At 42.1% G+C, this 19,500-nt stretch overlaps 1 protein-coding gene across 7 annotated transcripts in view; it reads left to right on the forward strand.

Annotated features, from left to right (window-relative positions):
• PACSIN2 (protein kinase C and casein kinase substrate in neurons 2) overlaps window positions 1-19,500 on the forward strand; it is a 354,098-nt gene that overhangs the window by 140,795 nt on the left and 193,803 nt on the right. For all 7 annotated transcript variants that reach the window (XM_069228308.1, XM_069228313.1, XM_069228314.1 and 4 more), the window contains one exon: window positions 8,200-8,299. In XM_069228308.1, the coding sequence (XP_069084409.1) occupies window positions 8,237-8,299 (63 nt within the window). In that variant the 5' untranslated portion in view covers window positions 8,200-8,236. The remainder of the gene's footprint in view (window positions 1-8,199; window positions 8,300-19,500) is intronic.

The raw sequence follows: 19,500 nt of genomic DNA on the forward strand, positions 1-19,500 counted from the left end.
ACCACTTATAGTTAGTTACCTCAAGAAACTGTAACTCGTGCCCTAAGGTAACCATAAGTTGCGCCCTCACCATGCACTGCTAATTACCCCACAAATTACGGCACTCGTGACAACTTTGGTAACATCACTGATAATATCAATGTAATATTTGCAGTAAAAGTTTCTGCAAAAAAACTGTGCATGGTGGGTGTGCAAGTTATAGTTACTTGCAATAACTCTAACAGGTGAATTTCTATAGTCTGGTAAGTTTAAATTGTGAGCCTAACTATGAAGTCCCTGTAAACATTTTTTTTTTTTTAAAGTAAATCATAATTATTTTAATTGTACCTAATCATAGAAATTCTCCTGTTATAATTAGTTATCTCAAGTAACTATAACTCGTGCCCTAAGGTAACTACAACTCTAGTATGTATATATATATATATATATATATATATATATCAACAACATTCATGAAATACTTCACGAACGACTGCTCTCCGGGATCTCTTATTTCACAAAATAAATTTATTCAGGCTCCGTTAACTTCGTTTACAGCTCAACAATCACCCGCCCGGTAGGGGGTTTCCGTTTCCACATTTATATCTACAGATAACAATTCATTAAGACTCAACATATTTCTAAATGCACTTCGAAACTACTTCTCTCTGCTTGTTAAGTTTAATACCTGCAGTCTGCACAACTAAAACTCACCCATAATTTCCAAATAAATTCAATTATTAACTAGTGCACTATAAACTTATAATGCTGCATTCTGGGAGTTGTAGTTACCGTAAAACAAAACCAATTTAACCAATATGTTGATAGACCTCATAAATGTGCGTACGTGACATACTGTCCGTGTCTCCCCCATAATAAAAAAACTAAAATATTAACCAAACTGAATATTAGCTGCAAGTGCTACAGAATAGAAAATAGAAAAAATTGTGTTTTATGACTAATTGCAATGGCTGCCATGTAAAATTACAAATGTACAAATAACTCCTAATCCTGATTCATCCCCAGAGGGGTCAAGGTCTGAATCTCCAAGATATATTTAAACTCCAATTGTCGTAGTCTCTTTTCTCTGTCCCCTCCTCGTTCACTTATGGGGACATGGTCAATCGCATAAAAAGTCAGGTATTAAACTTAACAAGCAGAGAGAAGTAGTTTCTAAGTGCATTTAGAAATATGTTGAGTCTTAATGAATTGTTATCTGTAGATATAAATGTGGAAACAGAAACCCCCTACCGGGCGGGTGATTGTTGAGCTGTAAACGAAGTTAACGGAGCCTGAATAAATGAATTTTGTGAAATAAGAGAGTCCGGAGTGCGGTCGTTCTGCAAGTATTTCATGAATGTTGTTGATAAATTACGGAGTGTCCTGCCGTCAAGCGCGCTAGTACATGCTAAACAGGGACAGTCTTTGAAATGCTTATATATATATATATGTCTATATATTTCACTTAAAAAAAACAAAGCTTACAAGGACTTTATAGTTAAGCTCACATTTTAAACGTACCAAACCATAAACATTCTCCTCTTAGTTATTTCAAGTAACTATAACTCACACCCCTTCCATGCATAGTTGTCTCATCAGTAATTGTACTGCAAATGTTGCAGTGATGTATGACGTTATAAAACATGTCATGATTGCTGTAATATCTGGGTTAATTAGCACTGTTGGTGAGGGTGCGAGTTATAGTTAATAGTTACAGAGCCTAACTATAACGTCCCTGAAACCTTTTGATTTTTTTAAGTGAATAAATATATATTGGAATTATGCTGCCATTTACAAATCATTAAGCCTTGTGGTTTAATATTGCTATAATGAATGTTCATTTAAAATAAAATAACATCAGTGTAAAGCTCAAGGTCACGTTGCAGTTCAATTCATTTTTTTTTTTTTTTAAGCTATGTTTATTGGCATTTTTAACAACCCATAGCTGTGTTCACGTAGCAGATGGTATTGTTACCAATGTATACTTTTGTATTTATCAAATATATCAACTCAAATTGTGAATACAGCACTGGGTAGCGCGTGGCCTCCGTGATCAGATTATAGTGTCTGGATCTGTGACATGGACAGAGCCACTAAATTGCGCTGTCGTTGCTAGTGGGTCTGTCAACTATTCAGAATACATTCATGCCATATCTTAATAATATACAACCAAACATTCATGGGAATACACTACATAACTAATTAACTACGTCCTAATAACATGTGGTCTCGAAGGTATGTATGCACATGCGGTGAAAAAAGTGTGTAGTATGATAGTGCTCAGGCAGCTAGTTTTGATGTCTATATGAACGTTTCAACAGGTTGTAGGTATCTGGGAGAGCCAGGAAGTGGAGGGGAGAGTCTAACACTGGTGTTGGCTCTCAGTCGTCTTGCATGTTGGGCTGCCCGGGAACAGCAACAGACGAGGCTCCCCATGGTCTCCAGTCATGGCTGCCAGCCCTGTTGTCACGATTAACCTCCATTCAGTGTGCCCCCCATTCCTATCCCTGGGGCTTAGCTCATCATTCACTATAATTGTACTGGTCACTGAAGAAGCGTCATCTACTGTTTCCAGGGACTCCTGCTCATCCACTACTTCAAACCAGAGGTGAGCTATGGGGTGGCGTCTAAGTCCCCTTGTCTCCTCCTTCATTCGCACCCTCTCTTCAGCTCGGGCCCAGCGTGTAATATCACGCATCCATATGGGCAGTCGGGGGTCCCCCTGAGGCCCTCCAGGACAAATCCACAAATCTGTTCCCCACATGTTTGGAGGCTGTTGTAACCATCAGGCCCAAAAGGCAGACCTCCATAGTAATCCTATCCAAGATCCCTGTAGACAATTAAAATGGGGCATCTCCAAGTCATGTGACCAAAATAAGCCTCTAAAGTCAAACATCTAGGGCAGCTCTGGGGATCAACTCCATAAATGGCTTAAAGTTTGTTGGGGGTGAGGTACGTCCTATGTGTGAAATTAAACCAGATAAGCTTAAGGCGCCAATCACAGCAAACAAATCAATCACAGCTTCATGCAGAAGGCCTCAGTTCCATGGTTGCAGCCTGTAGGTGCTAGACCATTGACTTTTTGGCGACCCACCAAAATTGCAGGTGTTAACAGCGGACTGGGAGCATTTGCTGTGGCAGAGGTCCCATGGTCATTTGTAGAAAAAATGTTGGAGTCCTCAATATTCGGTCTATGATATTCATCTAGTGCCTTTCTAAACTCAAGAAGCTGGTTATTGAGGTGGTCTGCTCCTTTTGTGATTTGTTGTCTGTCTGCTAGTTAAAAAAAAAAAAAAAACTTATGGTCTCCTTCTTACTATTTGTGAACATTGTTTTGTTTGCAGTCAAATGCAAGGGAAAATCCCTCTAAGAACTATGCAACCTGTACTGGAATTTATATTGTTATTTGATAAGAATTAATGTATCCCCTGTCGGTATGTTTTTTTTGTGACGTGAAAGGTTGTTTTAGCTGTTTAAGGATATAGTATTTGCCTTTAAATCATTGTGCTTGGTATAAATGCAGCACCAGTGTAATAAAGCAATGTAAACGAAAAACAGATTGTTTGGTAATTATACCGTGTTTCATAACGTGCAGGTGGAATGCCAATGTTAGGAAATACAAAAATATGACTATGTCCAGACACGGTCCCATGCTTAATGCCTCGGGAATCCAGCTACACCTAATTTGTGAGGCACATAAAAGCGGAATGGAATACGGCTAATACCAATTACCAATACGTGTGATTACTTCAAACTTTACACCCATTATGTTTTGTTTTTTTAGTTAGCCGCCCTAATTACGATCAGTACACCTATGTGTGGGTTCTGCATTTGTTATGCAAAACGACTCAAGCACACTTCACTGATGAGGCTCACAAGTCCAAAATTGGTCTGGATTTGTTCCCAATCAGAGGGGAGGTGGCCTCACAGTTCAGGCGGTTTTGTTACTCAGGGGGCAGGAACAAGCCTGCCAAGGGAGATGTTTTTTAACGTTCCACCAATCACTTTTTTACTTTTATCAGTGGAAATCCTAGCATCACACGCGTAGTAAGTACTGCTATGTGAATATTTGACCTCAGCCTGATTAAGCATATCTGGTAATGTATTTTCATACTACATCCTTAGTAATTTTCAGAAATTATAAGGAACCTGAACTAACATTTTTGTTTTAACGGAGCTTTATTAAATGGCACTATATCCTTTGAGTTTCATCATTGTAAAAAGCTTCTGTGCTCCTTTGTTCTGTGTCGCTTTATCAATGTGTGTTCTGCGAACCACATATCAAGTGCCGGAATACATTCACTATATACTTGAGCATTAGATATATTAGATCAGACATCTTTAATTTCTTCAATAATTCTTGGACCAAGGTAAGATAACTTTTGTCTTGACCTCCGGTGCAGGAAGCTTTCCATATAGACTCGGCCCTTAGAGGAGATGCTCTCCGTTCTGTCACGTGTCCACTCGCATCTCCGCCCTCATTCTCACAGGATTAGCTATTTTTGTCCTATGGAATTCTTCCTAGATCAGGATTGGTTCTGTATGTATAGAGTTTGTTCTCTTCCGCCATTACTTTTGTTGTAGTCCATACTATTTAAATAGAGCAGAAAACCTGCATCAAAATCCATAAAAAAAAAAAAAATTAGATCCATTTACTAATATATTTATTACAGATTTGTTATGTACCATTAATTTGTATTTACAACTGCAGGTCTAAAACTTTTACAGTCTGAAATAGTTCCAGAATATTTCAAAGATTTCTGAGGTTTTGGTAGTCGAAATTGCAGAACTGTCTCCCAAAGCCTCCTATATTTTGAATAGGTAGCTCTTTAAGATCTTGCTAAAATGCAGGTGTTTCTCTACCAAAGCTAGACTGTTCTTAGTAGATAAGAGTCCATCACTGAAAAGTAATTTCTTTTCCAGTTAATGACGGTAATGCATGATTAACCACTGATAAATCTAGATGCCTGTGTATCAGGTCAGTAAGCGCACACAGTATCTTTGAAGGACGGACTCTTTCCACACAAGACCTTCTGTGCAGAGAGGCTAAAATACCACTTGCTGCTGGACCAACAGCCATGCTCGGGTATGGTTGTGATGAGACACAGACACATCAGCTTCCACCTACCCATAAGGAAGACTGGGAATGTGCTTCCTGGAAGATCAGTACTATTATGTTTACATTATCTGCTTCAGCAGATCTGTAAACGTAATCTTACGACCTGAAGCGCTCCCATTTTGAATCATGTTTGTACCTGCAATTCTACCCTTGTACTTTGTGCCATGCTTGCTACAGCCTAGAGATTTCATTTATCCAATACAGCATGGCCAATATAGTTGTCCAGCGCTGCCCTAAACACCCAGTGTTAAGCACGTGGGTTTGCAGTTTGCACAATCACGCTCTCCTACAGCAGTGGCCACTTACATCAGTTTGCTTTTATATGCCCATAGGAATTTGCTTCTCTCCTGCTCAAGGTATTCCTAAATGATAACCCGTTCTTGCTTTAGGTGACAGATTTTTATACTATTTCTCACTCTTTATTCTGCTCTTCCGAAACACATACTGCCAAACTCCTGTTTTAGGCTATGTGTGCTCTGTGTGTTGTCATTGGTACCAGTTTGCTCTTGATCTACCTAGTGTGCATGCAGAGCAAGTGTGAACCTCTCCAGCAATGCATGTTGGATTTCATCATTATGAACCATTGTCAGTAATTGAGAACAGGTTTATGATGCAGTGTCAAGAACCCTTAATGTGGCTGATGCCCTCGGGGTGTATGATCAATCCAGGATACCTCTCCGTCCCGTGTGGAGGTCACCCTCCCTGAATTCATGGTATTGAGTGCAGTTTGCTCTGTCATACTGAATCTTAGTTTTTAACCATCTCCAGCTCCCAGGCTAAGCATTAACTGCTGACCCTTACTTCCCTGAATGGGTCAGGTGCTCAAAAAGAGTAACTTGGCTATCCAAATAGAGTGCATTATTATAATGGCCTTAAGGCACTATTGATACACAATGTAATACACAAAGGATATTGCACAATAACCACTGACTCAGAATTCCTAGAATAGGACGAACAGACCAGAGTGCCATAACATCTAGGAGATTCTAGGGACTTCTGGGACAATAGACATTTTGAATTTGGGTGCAGAGTTCCACATGTGCCTGCTGAGCTGCCCCTAACAGAGCATTGGGTTCACTAGAGAGTCAGCCTGTTGCTGTTCACTTAGCTGTTCTCTAGTGACAGTTTCCTTTCTCACAACTGTCCTGTGTGTGTCCTTTCTGCCTAAACCAGCCTTAAATTATGAGCCTGACTGATTCTTTAGAGTACATACTTTGGGGTGAGGTAAGTGAAGTGAAGGAAATATTCATCACAGTGTGGTCCCTCTCAGTAATGACTTGTAGAACAGATCAGAATCGATAATTTACATAAAAATACAGTAGGTGTAAAAGGTCTTTTGACCATAAAAAAGTTTCTCCTGTTATGTACAGTGATGACAGTCAACACAGACCTACACATCAGTCCCCTTTCCCACAAGGAAGCAAAAAGGTACTCAGTCAATCAGTAGATTCATAGGGTGCTTCGGGTCACCCATGAGAGTATCCAGGCGCTGACAAAGTCTAGTTGATTAGCCTAATAGCCAGGTCTTCAGGGACTTTCAGAATTCTGGAAGAGATGGGGAGTGCAGGAGATGAAAGGGTATCTCGTTCCATGTCTTCACTACTAGGTAGGAGAAGGTGTGACCTCTGCATCTGCTGCGTCGGATGCGGGTGTGAGAGTTGGAGAAAGGGAAGCGAAGTGGAGGTGTCTACTCACTCCCCAGTACTCTTCCAGCTGACAAGACAAATGTGGGAATGGAACATTACGCAGGGCAGGTTCCAGCTGTCTCCCAGCAGGAGTCATCACTCACCCATCGAGTGGAAGCTTCATGTAGAAGGTCTCAGTTCCATGGTTGCAGCCTGGCGGTGCTGGACCATTTAGTTTTGGCGACCCACCAAAAATGCAGGTGTTAGCAGTGGGCTGGGAGCATTTGCTGTGGCAGAGGTCCTGTGGTCATTTGTAGAAAAAATGTTGGAGTCCTCAATATTCGGTCTATGATATTCACCCAGTGCCTTTCTAAATTCAAGATGCTGGTTGTTGAGGTGGTGTGCTCCTTTTTGTGATTTGTGGTCTGTCGGCTAATTAAAAAAAACGTTTTGAAACAACTACGTTGAATGAACTAAGCAAAACTACTGTGTGTTTGCAAATCAATTCTAAATGGTTAGCTGCATGTAGTTATAGCTAGTGCCTAATTTATAAAATAATAAACACCAAGGCCCAAGATATTTCTCAGGAGGTGATCTTAGCTTGCACTATCGACAGTCCCTGCCAGTGCTGCCAAATACCTCTACCAACATACCTTTTTACCTTTATAGTCCTGCAGACGTGACAATTTAGACTATTGTAGATGACACTAAGCAGCAAAAACAGCCTGGGAAGCACCCTGATATTTTTGTTTTTTAATGGTGTATTGACTTGTTAAACACTTTACTCAGTTTTTAATAGACTGGCAGTGCCTCCATGTGGTGGACTTTAATAAATATGTGGCACTGTTAAAAATAAGTGGCGGTGCAGAGTACCGGCAAACATCAGCATAAATTAACCGCTGGTTGTATCACTGAGCAGTAGAACATAATCCCACGAAGGACCCATAGCACCACATGTTTCTATATGTAAAGAGCTGTGCCCCCTTCACACACTTAATATCATGCTTACCATAATGTGTTTTTTCTTTTGTATCCCAACCATTACAGACTGATTCCTTATTAAAAAAAAAAAGTATTTTGGTGCTCTTTGAATCCACAGTGAGCAAGCAGTGCCTGGATCGGTGAGCAGCGGGTTCACAAACTGGTGCGCTGTGCTTAGCCTCATCTCACAGACTGTCGAGCTGGTTGACGACTTGTGCGAATTGTGGTGGTGCTTTGGGTGGAATGTACTTGGATTGTACTCTAACTTCACAAATTGGCAGATGTGACCACCATTCACTGGTGCGAAAGTAGAACTAGTGAAGCAAAAGGGGGAAGCCTGTAGTGCAGATTGAGCCAACCCTTGAACTTATGTTTTCGTGCTTTACTTGATAGCTTCTTGAATTTCACAATCTACGAAAGCATTTGTAATATATAACTGAATGGAGTCACGTTTCAGAGATTTTTCCCTTATGAATATTTGTTTTTCTCTCGCAGATATTAAACATCCAGCATTGACAAGTGACTGCATACCATGATGTCGAGCTCCTATGATGACTCGGTTGGGATAGAAGTATCCAGTGACAGCTTCTGGGAGGTAGGTACGGTTTATGCCTACTTTAGTGCCATCCCAGGTTCCCCTCGGTGCTCCTTTCCTGCTGATTCCCTTGTGATAAAGTTTTAGATTGATCTTGATACTTTGAATTCACACGTGCTTATCGGAGCTGGAGATGAATGCTTTTTATTTGGCGTTTATATTACGTTATTAAATCATACTGGATCATTGGTTCTGGGAATCTTGGCCATTTGTACTTGATTGAGCAAGTGTCATGTATGTCACATAGTTCCACTGCACATCCAGTTAACATTAAGAGGTTGTTTGGTAAAAGGGCGGGGTCACGTGGGTGACACTCCTCCGCAGAGCGCATGTGTGTTGTTGGCTGGGCTGTGTTGCTGGGCTGGAGAGAGCCTGCACAGGCTCCCAGTCTGCTTGGGAACGCACTAGCTGGGCACTCCCAGCCAATCCTGATGTTGATTTAAGCAGCATCAGGATTAGCAGCAGGGCAGGCTGGGAGCCTGTGCCTGTAGCAATGAGAAGCAGAAGCGGAGCGTCGTTAAGGTAAGTGTTTTTTTAATTTTTTTATTTATATTTTAAAATATTTTTTAATTCCTAAACTCCTCCCGCTCGCCACCTGCCCCTTCTACTTTCCACGAGTTGTTCCTGCCTATATTGTTTTTGGGGAAGATGGGGTCTTAATTTTTCATCAGCTTTCGGCAGATGCAGGTGTTAGCATGCTCGTCATGATGATTGATTACAGTTCAGCTGTAGACATGAGTTGTTTGTTTTTGATTATGTTTGGGTGATGAGGAATTAAAGGTACTGTCCAACCCTAACTGCTATCAGATGGGCAGTTTTGCTGGGCCGCCTGCCTTTATCTGGACATTGAGCAGTTTGATTTTGTGTTAGAATATTGTTCTCTTATCCCACATGTCGCCTGCTTCATACTGTGTGGTGTTTACAGTTTGCTCAAAATGGTGATTGAATTGAATTCCCAATTTATATACTGCTAAAAACTTCAAAAGGAGCAACTACGCGAGAGGTCAGGTCAAGCCAACATTTTTCTAACGAACCCAGCAAGATTTTAAAGCTTTCAGTGACAGAATTAGATGCTGAATGCATCTAATTTCTTCAGATAGAGAATTCCCAAAGAGCCTGCAAGGACGAAAAGACCTCCCACCTGCCTTTTTTACAGATTGTTTTGGGTGATACGGATAAGCATTTTTAGTAACCCTTATTATATCCGACTAAGACAATGCAAACTGATCACCCACTGATTATTAACCATGTAATGGGGCTGCTGATCTTGGTTGGAGGATTGCAGTCTTCAAGGTTCTTACTTAGTATTATGTGCAGCAAAGCGATTGCGATCAACTATTGTTCACAAGCAATGTACTTTGGCTGTACCATGGGTTTCTAGTTTAATGTTGTTTTGTGTTTAGCTTGTAATTGCTGCTAACTGTAATTTATTCATTGTATGTATTTACTTTATTGAACTTTGTGGCTTCTGTTGTTTAAGCCTACTTTTTTACTATACATGTATCAATACACGTTCCGTGAGACTTCAAGGATTGGAGAAAATCATACACAGTTCATCTACAGTATATTCAGGCGCTGGTGGTCCAAAGGTGGTAATTTGTATCAAACTGTGGTCCTTTCTGCTTAACAGGACCTTCTCCTGGAACAAAGGTGGCAGTTCTTGGCAGATTTTAGTTATTACTGAAATGATTAAATATACAATGTTTTTGCGGGTTGGTAGGCATTTCTGGCATGATGGAGCCAACCCTAGCTGCAAAGGTGTCAAGTTTTGGTAGATAGTGGACATTTCTGTTATAATCGGACCACCTCTGCTGCAAAAGTTTGAGTTCATAATTGGGAATACAGAAAAGTGGTGGATGAAATGCTTGAATTAGTGTAGGCAACTGGTAATTACTCGGGTCACATTCCGGTCAGTTGTTTTTGCTCCCTGTGCCACTTCAGATTAGACACAGCTACATGCATTAAGTCTTGGTTATTGCTTCATTGGGAACAGTTCAGCCCAAAGTGCCAAGCCAAATTCTCCAACTAGAAAAACAAGCCACATAAGACTGAAATGGCCTATTTGGTCCTCTTCGGACTGGCACAGCTTTGTTTCAGTAGCGTAGATATCACTGGATCCACGTCTGGGCATAACATTTTCACTTAGGACATCACAGTGAAGAGTACAAAAAAATTATGAATGCAATGCTTGAATTAATCTCAGCCCCAAGTACCACTTCAGATTAGACCCAGGCATCTGCAAATCAGCCTTAGTCTTGTCAATTGGGAACAGTCCAGCCAGGGCCTCTCTGAACTGGAACAACAGCAAACAAAGATCAGTTTTGGTCTAGTTGGGTGTATTTAAGTGCTCTTGGTTCCAGTAGCATAGTGAGCATGAGAGAAAGCTAATGATTCAAACATGCATTTAATAAAAAAAGAACAAGAAATGGCATAGCCAATAAGTCTCACTTTTGATACTTTAGGTGTTTTGGCAGTGCTGTACAGCATCAGCAAGTTGCTGTGCAGTATATGGCTAAAAAAAAAAAAAAGTCTGACACGGTCACAACAGCCATGTCATTTTGTAGATGCGTAAGGGTGTTGTTGTGCATAAGCATATGCCTTTATGCATGTGAAATTTACCAATCTTAGGTGGATTGCTTTTTTATTTTTACATTTTTTTTTAAGGTTGGAGGGCTGGCAGCAATTTACTGCTTCTTTCTCTCCCACCCTTCCACACCTAAAGGGCAATGGAGGAGGAGCAGGCTAGGGAGAAGCAAAGGGGAGTGAACATGTGGGAGAGCAACATAGGAGAGTGCAACATAGGGATGGTGTGGGAAAACTTACGAGCAAGAAAGCAAGACTGAGTGCGGGGAGGGAGAGTTTGGCAGGGGGGAAAAGCACACAAGTAAGCTCGCAACATCGGGGAAACGACAGCGGGCACTGCGAGGTGCGGCTATTTGGTGTGGTGGGAGAAGCACACAATTGGTATAGACGCATGGAGCATTTCTTATTTCTTTCTACTTTGGATGCCTTATCTATTTCTGAGCTTTAATGGCACCAATATCGGACCTAGTCAAATGACTATTTGCTGTCCTGATGAGCCCCCACTGACTGATTTTCTTTTTTTTAGGTCTGAAACATCAACATTATAACTAGAATAATGAGACTGTATAGCTAATTCACAAATAAGAGCATGTCTCGATTCTTTCAAGTTGTTGATCTTGAAGAAATGAAACTAAGAAAGGCTCAGCCATACATTTGCTCATTAATTGCGCTTGTCAAGCACTTGCGGCACATTTTTTTCCGATTTTGTTGTTACTTGTCTTAAAATGGATTTCATATTGTTAGAATACATGCCTTTTTATTAACATTGGGTCCCCTTGCTTATTTCTTCTGTTGACTAATGGTTGATACATTGATTGGATCCAAGTTGTATTGATTTTTATATATACCTCCTGCATAGATGTGATGTGTTTGAATGAATCCCTAAGAACTACTTTATTAGTTTATTTTTTAGTTTCTCAGATATAAGGGTCAGTCCTGGAATATTAGTTTTAATGTATTCACTAGTAGTCCTTCTCAATTTGTGGCCTATAAACAAGTCTTTCAATCCGTTGCTGAATAAAGGGAGTCACTATAGCACCACTAGGCCTGATTCTCCACTTGCTTCTGCCTGGCACCTACACCTATTCCTTGAATTTGCTGATTTGTTTTACTCTGCTGGCCAAATTTGTTCCTTACAGGTAGGAAGCTGGCTCTGTATACACTATACCAAACTAAGGTATATTGTACATAGAGTCCAGTGGATCCCCTGAGGTTTTACAGAGGCTAAAATAGATAATACTAATCTTCTCTTTTTGTGGTAGTGTAGTTGACCAGTTAGGCTTATCAGAGGGTAGTGTTAAGCATTTGTTGTACACACGCAGTCAAGAAATGAGGCCCACACTCAATGACTAACTCCAGGCTAATGTTTAATTATCAAATATATGTACTTTGTTACTTTACTTCTAGAACCAAAAGGATCTTTGTTTTAGGTAAGTACAGTCTTAAGAATGTATCACTTTCAAGTATCAACTGCACTTTGTTTGGAATTTACGGATAAAACAGTTTTCAGATAAGTAATACTTTTTCTATATCAAAAATAGACACCGTGTAATTTCCCATAGAAAGCAGTGAAGTCCTAAGGGAGGAACAGTAACAACATAATTTGCAGCTATGTACTCGACTTACTCTCCCAGCCTTTGGGGGTTAAGGTGTCCACAGCCAAAGTTTAGAAAGACACCAAGGGTGCACCACCAGCAACACGGGCTGACCGGGTGCAGTGGTCAAAGTTAGTGTCGGGTGCCCATTGGAATCCTATGGAGACTAGGGGCACTTGGAAAGAAACAGCTTGCAGGTAAGTACACAAGACTTCAGGGCACAGACGGGGGGTGTTTAGACCACCACAGAGGGGTGCCACAGGTCAGCCCGAAACACACTCTCGCCGGAACGGGGAAGCGGGTGCAGGGTGCAAACAGTGTCAGGCACCACATGCTTTTCAGTGGAGGAACCCTGGCAGGCAGAAAGATACTGCAGGCTTGATCCAGGGAGTCTGCTGAAGAAGACCAACAGGTAACTAGAGAGGCCACTGGACCTTGCTGGACCGTTGGTTAGGTTCCCCAAGGCCGGGGGGCTGTAGTTGTTAGGGGTACCTTTAGGTGTTTGAATATCTTCACTGGAGCTGGTTGCAGTCAGCCTCTGGATTTAGGCTGGAGGCATCGTCATGTTGGTCAGGAGGGATCAACCCAGGATGGACTCTAGGTTGCAATTGCCTGAGGACCTTCTCTGGGCTGGTGGGCTACCTGGACTCGGGCAGTGGGCATCGGGTGCAGAGTGGGCAGGACTTGCGGATCTGAGAGGGTCAGGAGACCTTGGAGGTTTCTTTGTTAACAGGGCTACTGTCTTCAAGAGATCTTGGTCATTGGATAAGCAGGCAGTCCTCTGAGGGTTTGTAGAGGTTGCTGGTCCCTTTTGGGGGCTTTTTGTAGCTGGAGTCTTGAAGCTGCAGACAAACTGGTCGGGCTGGGGCCAAATCATTTGTCATCTAGAGGCTTCACTGCTGATGCGGCTCTTCAGTCCTTATTCTTCTTTCAGGTCACCAGGAATCTGAAAAGCAGGGTTCAGAGGTTCCCCTAAATACTAGATTTAGGGGTGTTACAGCGGGCAGTAGCTAATGGTCAGCTAATGGCTACTGACCCGAAGGGTGGCTTCACCCTTCCTGTGCCCACTCACTTTGGGGATGGGTGCACGTTCCTAACCCTATTTGCAATCACCCTCCAAAGCAAGATAGAGGATTCTGCCAGGAGGGGTTCACCTCAGCTTTTGGCACCCTAGGGGTGGTCCTAGCTGGGATGGACACGCCTCCTTGTGTTTACTAATTTTCCCGCCTGACCTGCAGCCAAAAGTAGGGCCTGGTCCCTGTGGGGGCATCTTCACTAGCTGGAGTGCTCTGAGGCAGCAAAACAGCAGGAACCTTTGAGGCTCACACCAAGTGTTGCTGTTCCTGCACTGGGGAGGTGTGAAGTACCTCCACCCAGGGCAGTTTTTGTCTCTGACTCCTGAGAGCTCAAATGCTGTGACTTCATGGAATCAGAAACTCATCTGGGACTGTCAGGTTGGCATAGAACGGTCAGCCATACACTAGAGAGTTAAGTGACTTTCAGGGGGCATCTCTAAGATGCCCTCTGTGTGCATTTTACATTAAATCCGACACTGGCATCAGTGTGGGGTTATTGAGCTGAGACGTTTGATACCAGCATTCAGTGAAACCATCATGGAGCTGTGGAATTTGTAATGAAAAACTCCCAGCCCATGTACCCAATATGGCTACACTGCACTTACAGGGTCTACCAGTTGACTTACACTGTAGGGGCATATTGCTCATGCAGCTATTACCTCACCTATGGTATAGTGCACCCTGCCTCAGAGCTGTAAGGCCTGCAAAAGGAGTGACTTACCTATGCCACAGGCAGTGGTTTGTGGGCATGGCACCCACAGACCCTCTCTGGCCACAGGGCCCTTGGTACCACTGGAACCTTTTACAAGGGGCTTAGCTGTGTGCCAGAGGTGTGCCAGTTGTGGAAGCAATGGTGCCGTTTAGGGAAAGAACACTGGTGCTGGGGCCTGGTTAGCAGGATCCCAGCACACACTCAGTCAAGATAGCATCAAAAAGTGGGGGTTAACCATGACAAAAGGGGCACTTTTCTACATACACATTACAGTTCTGATGAGGACTTACCTTTTATCACACGTTTATTATATCTCATTTGTCGCTGTGTGAACAGCACTGGCACTGAGCACCGTGTTCGTTTACCTGTGTTTCTTGTTTTACGGAGAATTGGTGAATAAACCAATTGTTACTTTTTTGTTTTCGTTCTTGAGCAATATTTATTTACAAGGAAATATTTATGATGGAATAAGTTCTGTGTGAGCTGCTGTTCCCGTAATATATTACTCCCTAAGATTCCTTTAGGCGTATTAGGTTGCCCATGTGTTTCTCATGTTGTTTTTTAGAAACTGGAACATTGCTATTTGGTCAGTATATTGAATTTCGAAACCATATTTAGAGCTAATATTATTAATAATTCATGTTGTGTTTAGGAAACCTGTTGACGGTTTTGGGCACCCAGTGGGATAGGTGTTATTCTGTGAGTCCTGAAAAGCTATATTGTGGTAAATTGTGTAATGATATTTTTTTGGGAAGTTCTGCTAAGAGGCTGCAGTAAATTAAACCATTTCTTAAAGTTTTCGGAAAGGGCGATGCGCCAATAGCACATATGAATATCAAGCTTTGCTTGGCGAACGGAAATTTTGTAATTTTTTTGTGTCTCTTTAGAGCTTGTCATGTTTAAGCAATTTATGTGAAAATTATGCTTTAAGATGCATCATGTGGCCCCATTTTGTCGAAATGGTGTTAGAGGATACTTACCCAGCCCCACTTGATGTATTTGGGCTTGCTTCCCTTGTTCATTTAGTGCAAGTCAGAGTAACAATGTATACCCACCACTTTGAAAAACTCACTGTCAACCATTAGATTTACATTTTTAATAATTTATTAAATGCATGTGATGTAGTTCAATAGGTTTTATGCAGGGTAATCCACAGTCTTGCATCCTTGCTTATTTGTGCCTATAAGGAGTAGACGTGATTGCGCTGCTGTGCAGAATAGTTAATAGCAAGAAGGGTCATTATCAGTGGTTGATGAACTGCTCCTTGGAGAGAAGAGAGAAGGGCTTATAAGGTGGTATTGTAGTGCACTTTGGAAACATAGGATCTGAACTTCTGCCTTGGAGGAAGCGGATACAAAGCTGCCTCTCTGTCTGTGTGTCTTGAAACGAGTTGGTGTCTGAAGTGAATCAGAGTGACTTTGTATTTGAGTATAAGTGGGTGTCAGATGGCCATTCTTGCTTCAGTGTTTCCCTGTTGGTATTCGAAAAGAGAAGGAATTACATTTTTGGCCAGTTTGATTTTAAGTCTGCGCACTCTGTCAAGTTTTGAGACACACATTTATTGTTACAAGAGATCTTAATGTAGAGTTGCATATCTATCCTCTGAGAACTCCAAGAAAATATATCTGGAGGTTAAAGAACAAATGGAGAGGATGCTGGGAGAGAATTGTTGAACTTCAGTGCGTTAGCACTTTATGCTTAGCAAAATTCACAATGTCTAGGCGCTCTCGGATTACATGTGAAGGTTACAGATGTTTCTCTAAATACTACACCCTAGACTCTGGTAACCGTGAAAACAACTGTACAAAAGCGTGAGACTTCTGTTGTGTAAACATGTAGTGAAGGTATACACCACCAGTGATGGCTGTGGAATAGAAGGTGACAGCCACTGTTGACAGAACATTTCGACTGCAAAATTCAAGACACACCTCTAGAGAAGCAACCACAAATCGTTTAGTCCAAAGCCTTAAAACCTCAGCAGAATTAGCCACCACCCATCTACTAACTGCAGTCAATGATTTGTTTTCCCTAAGAAGAAGCTGCTTTGACGTCTTGGGGCTAAAGTCACATCTGGCTGTTAATAACAGCAACACTGACTTGGGATGGTCTCCTCACTTATTTGGGTGGTCGGCTTGAGATCTAGGCCCAAGGAAGCCCCCCCGTGGAAGATTTCCTTCCTTCCAACCAGTGCAAGTAAGTGTTGCCTTTGTTAACTCTGTCCGCGTTACCCACCTCAACTGACACGGAGGCATACATCTGCGCAGACCTGCACCGCGAGAGGACCTTATAGAAAATGGTCGGGCCGGCACTGTTGCTCCCCTGAAAAAAAGGCATTGTAAGGAGCACGGTCTCAGCTCATGAAGCATCACGTGAGGTACCCATGCACCAGACTGTCAAGGTTCACTACGCAGCTAGAACTGGGGGATGAAAAGATACAGACAATGGGGCAACTGCAGTAGAAAAGCCAAAGGCAAATAGACTGTGAATATTTTTTAATGTAGTAGCACTGCCTGAAGTGAACGAAACCGAAATTGTACTCCTCTAGTCGTTTGGCCTCATAATGGGTTTTTCACCCTGATCTGGCTGCTTTAACCGTAGGTGGGTAGAGGGCGGGACTCCTGGAAAAGCATTGTCACAGAAACAACAGTGAATGTTATTTCTGCCCTGTGCACATGTATTTAGATGTGTAGTCCTTGCATCAAGTATTGATATGTTTTGTGTCTATAAATAGTATACAGAATGCAACCGATTCACCCTGTGTAAAGGTCTCAACCACATTTTACACAACTAATGCCACAACTTTTGTCTCATGGATAAGCTGTCAGTTCACCTACTCAATATGGAAGTTACAGCGGTTAAAAGATTGCTGTTTGCGAGGCCAGCTCTTAATGATTATCACAGAAATATTAATCTAGCCTGCAAAACTTATGTCACTCAGCAAATCAACTCCGATGGAAACTCATCCAAAGCACTATATAAAGTCCTGAATGAATTTATCAATCCACAGGCTTGTAATTCAGACGTATCCGAGTCATAACATTTATTTGACTCCTTAGCAGAATCTTTGATCAGAAATTAAACCAAATATATACCAATTTTCCAAAGTTCACTGACCTCAAGAGCTTTAACCCACTTTCAACTTCCTTTCCTCGGACCATTCTAGAGGACCTATCTGATTTTTCTTTGTTCACTCCTGAGGAAATCACGAAGTTACTTAAGAAATGTAAGTCGGACTCACCCCTTGATTTTTGCCCTCCTCCACCAGGATAGTGGCACTACTATTGGAGCCTCTGGCATCCATCATATGTTCCCTATTTAACCAGTCAATAGCCACTGGAAAATGTCCACAGATGTGGAAAGATGCTTTAGTAAGGCCCATTTAAAAAAAAAAAAAAAAAAAAAAAAGGCTCACCTTGCAATGTCCGATTTATCTAATTACAGGCCCATCGTTCTTCTTCCTCTGCTAACTGAAGCTCTGGGGCGATTAATTAACAATCAGCTTATTATTTACCTTGAGAAAAATGGTATCCTAGACCCTTCACAATTTGGTTTTTGCTCTGCACATAGCATCGAAACCGCCTTAGTGGCTGTAACCCATCACATCCGGTTAGCCCTTGATTCTGACATGCCACTGATGCTGGTATTATTAGATGTATCTGTGGCCTTCGACACAGTGTCTCATCCGACGTTGTTACAGAGACTACACGATTGTGGTATACAAGGGATGGCCTAAACTGGCTGAAGAATGACTTAAGTAATAGAACACAAACTATCTCCTTAGGTCCCTTCAAATCCCTCATTAAGCGGATTGATAAGGGAGTGCCATAGAGATTATTTTTAAACCTTATGCTTTTTAACACCTCTGTTGCCCCTTTAGCAAACCTTGCCAGAATGCATGGCTTTGAAATCCAGTCATATGCAGGTGACACGCAGTTGGTTATCTCTTTAAAGACCTAGTATTAACAAAGCAGAGTTTCTGCAGGAAAAACGTAAAAACGTAAACTTTGCACTTGTATAGCGCACTACTCACCTGTTAAGGTCTCAAGGCGCTGTACGCACACCGCTGTGGAACCCCTCCTGGCTTTTCCCTGTGAGGCGCCCACTCCTGGACAGACCCAGGATGAAGACTGGCATCCAAACGCTGTCAGGGCCGTTGTGGAGATTAAGCAAGCTATTGCCCAGAGTTACAGAGTGGGACCCATTAATTAGATTAGGCACCGAGATGAGAATGATCAGGTCCAAGGGAATTGAGCCAAGACCAACCGAGGCGGGAACTGAACCCTGGTCTGCCGCTCTAACCACTGTGCCACACTTCTCCAAGAGTGAAAACAATTGCTGCTGGAATGTTTTCTAACTACCTCCACCTGAACGCAGCTGAAACATAGATAACGCTGTTCGGAAAAGCCCAACTGAACTGGGTAGTTGACTGGTGGCCAGTCGGATTGGCCCCTGCACCCATTCCTAAACAGGTAGTGAAAAATCTGGGAGTCCGACAGGACTATATGTTAACGACGAAAGAGCAGGTAACATCAACGACTAACACCTGTTTCCACATAGTGCATGTGTTAAGGAAAACCATCCTTTTTTTTTTTTTTTTTTTTACCGCTGTCAGCAGGCAAACATTGGTCCAGCGGCTTATAAGCAGTAGGTTGGACTACTGTAATGCCCTGCTTGCCTCTGCAAATGAGCCTATTTGCAAAACTCCAAGTAATTCAAAATACAGCTGCCCATCTTATCTACAACTGTCCACCCAGCTGAGCCTCAGCACCCCGTTAAACTGACTGCTGATTAGAAAAAGAGAAATCTTAAAAATTTGTTGTCTCACCCATAAAGCTCTTGTGGGAACAGGCCCTCTGTACCTTGCCCAGAAGCTTACGCCTTATTGTCCGGTGAGACCTTTGAGGTCCAGCGGACAAGCATTTGGCGATCCCTGTGTTTAAAAAAAATAAAATAAAAATCAAAGCAGGAGGCAGAGCCTTTTCATATCTGGCCACTCATTACTGGAATAAATTGCCGTATAAAACCCGAACATGCACAGATCATCATTACTTCTGTAAACAGCTTAAAACAGCATTGTTTTAACTTTGCAACACCTTGCCGCAGTCCTAGGAGCACTGAGATACCCCTCCCAAGTAATTTGCGTGCCATATCAAATAAACTTCACTCAACATAACGAGGTCTCAGTTATATAGCTGCAAAGTAGAGCACACATTTCATGAAGCATTCTCTCAGCAT

Source organism: Pleurodeles waltl, chromosome 4_1 (assembly GCF_031143425.1).
Source record: "Pleurodeles waltl isolate 20211129_DDA chromosome 4_1, aPleWal1.hap1.20221129, whole genome shotgun sequence".
NCBI classification, from domain to species: Eukaryota; Metazoa; Chordata; class Amphibia; order Caudata; family Salamandridae; genus Pleurodeles; species Pleurodeles waltl.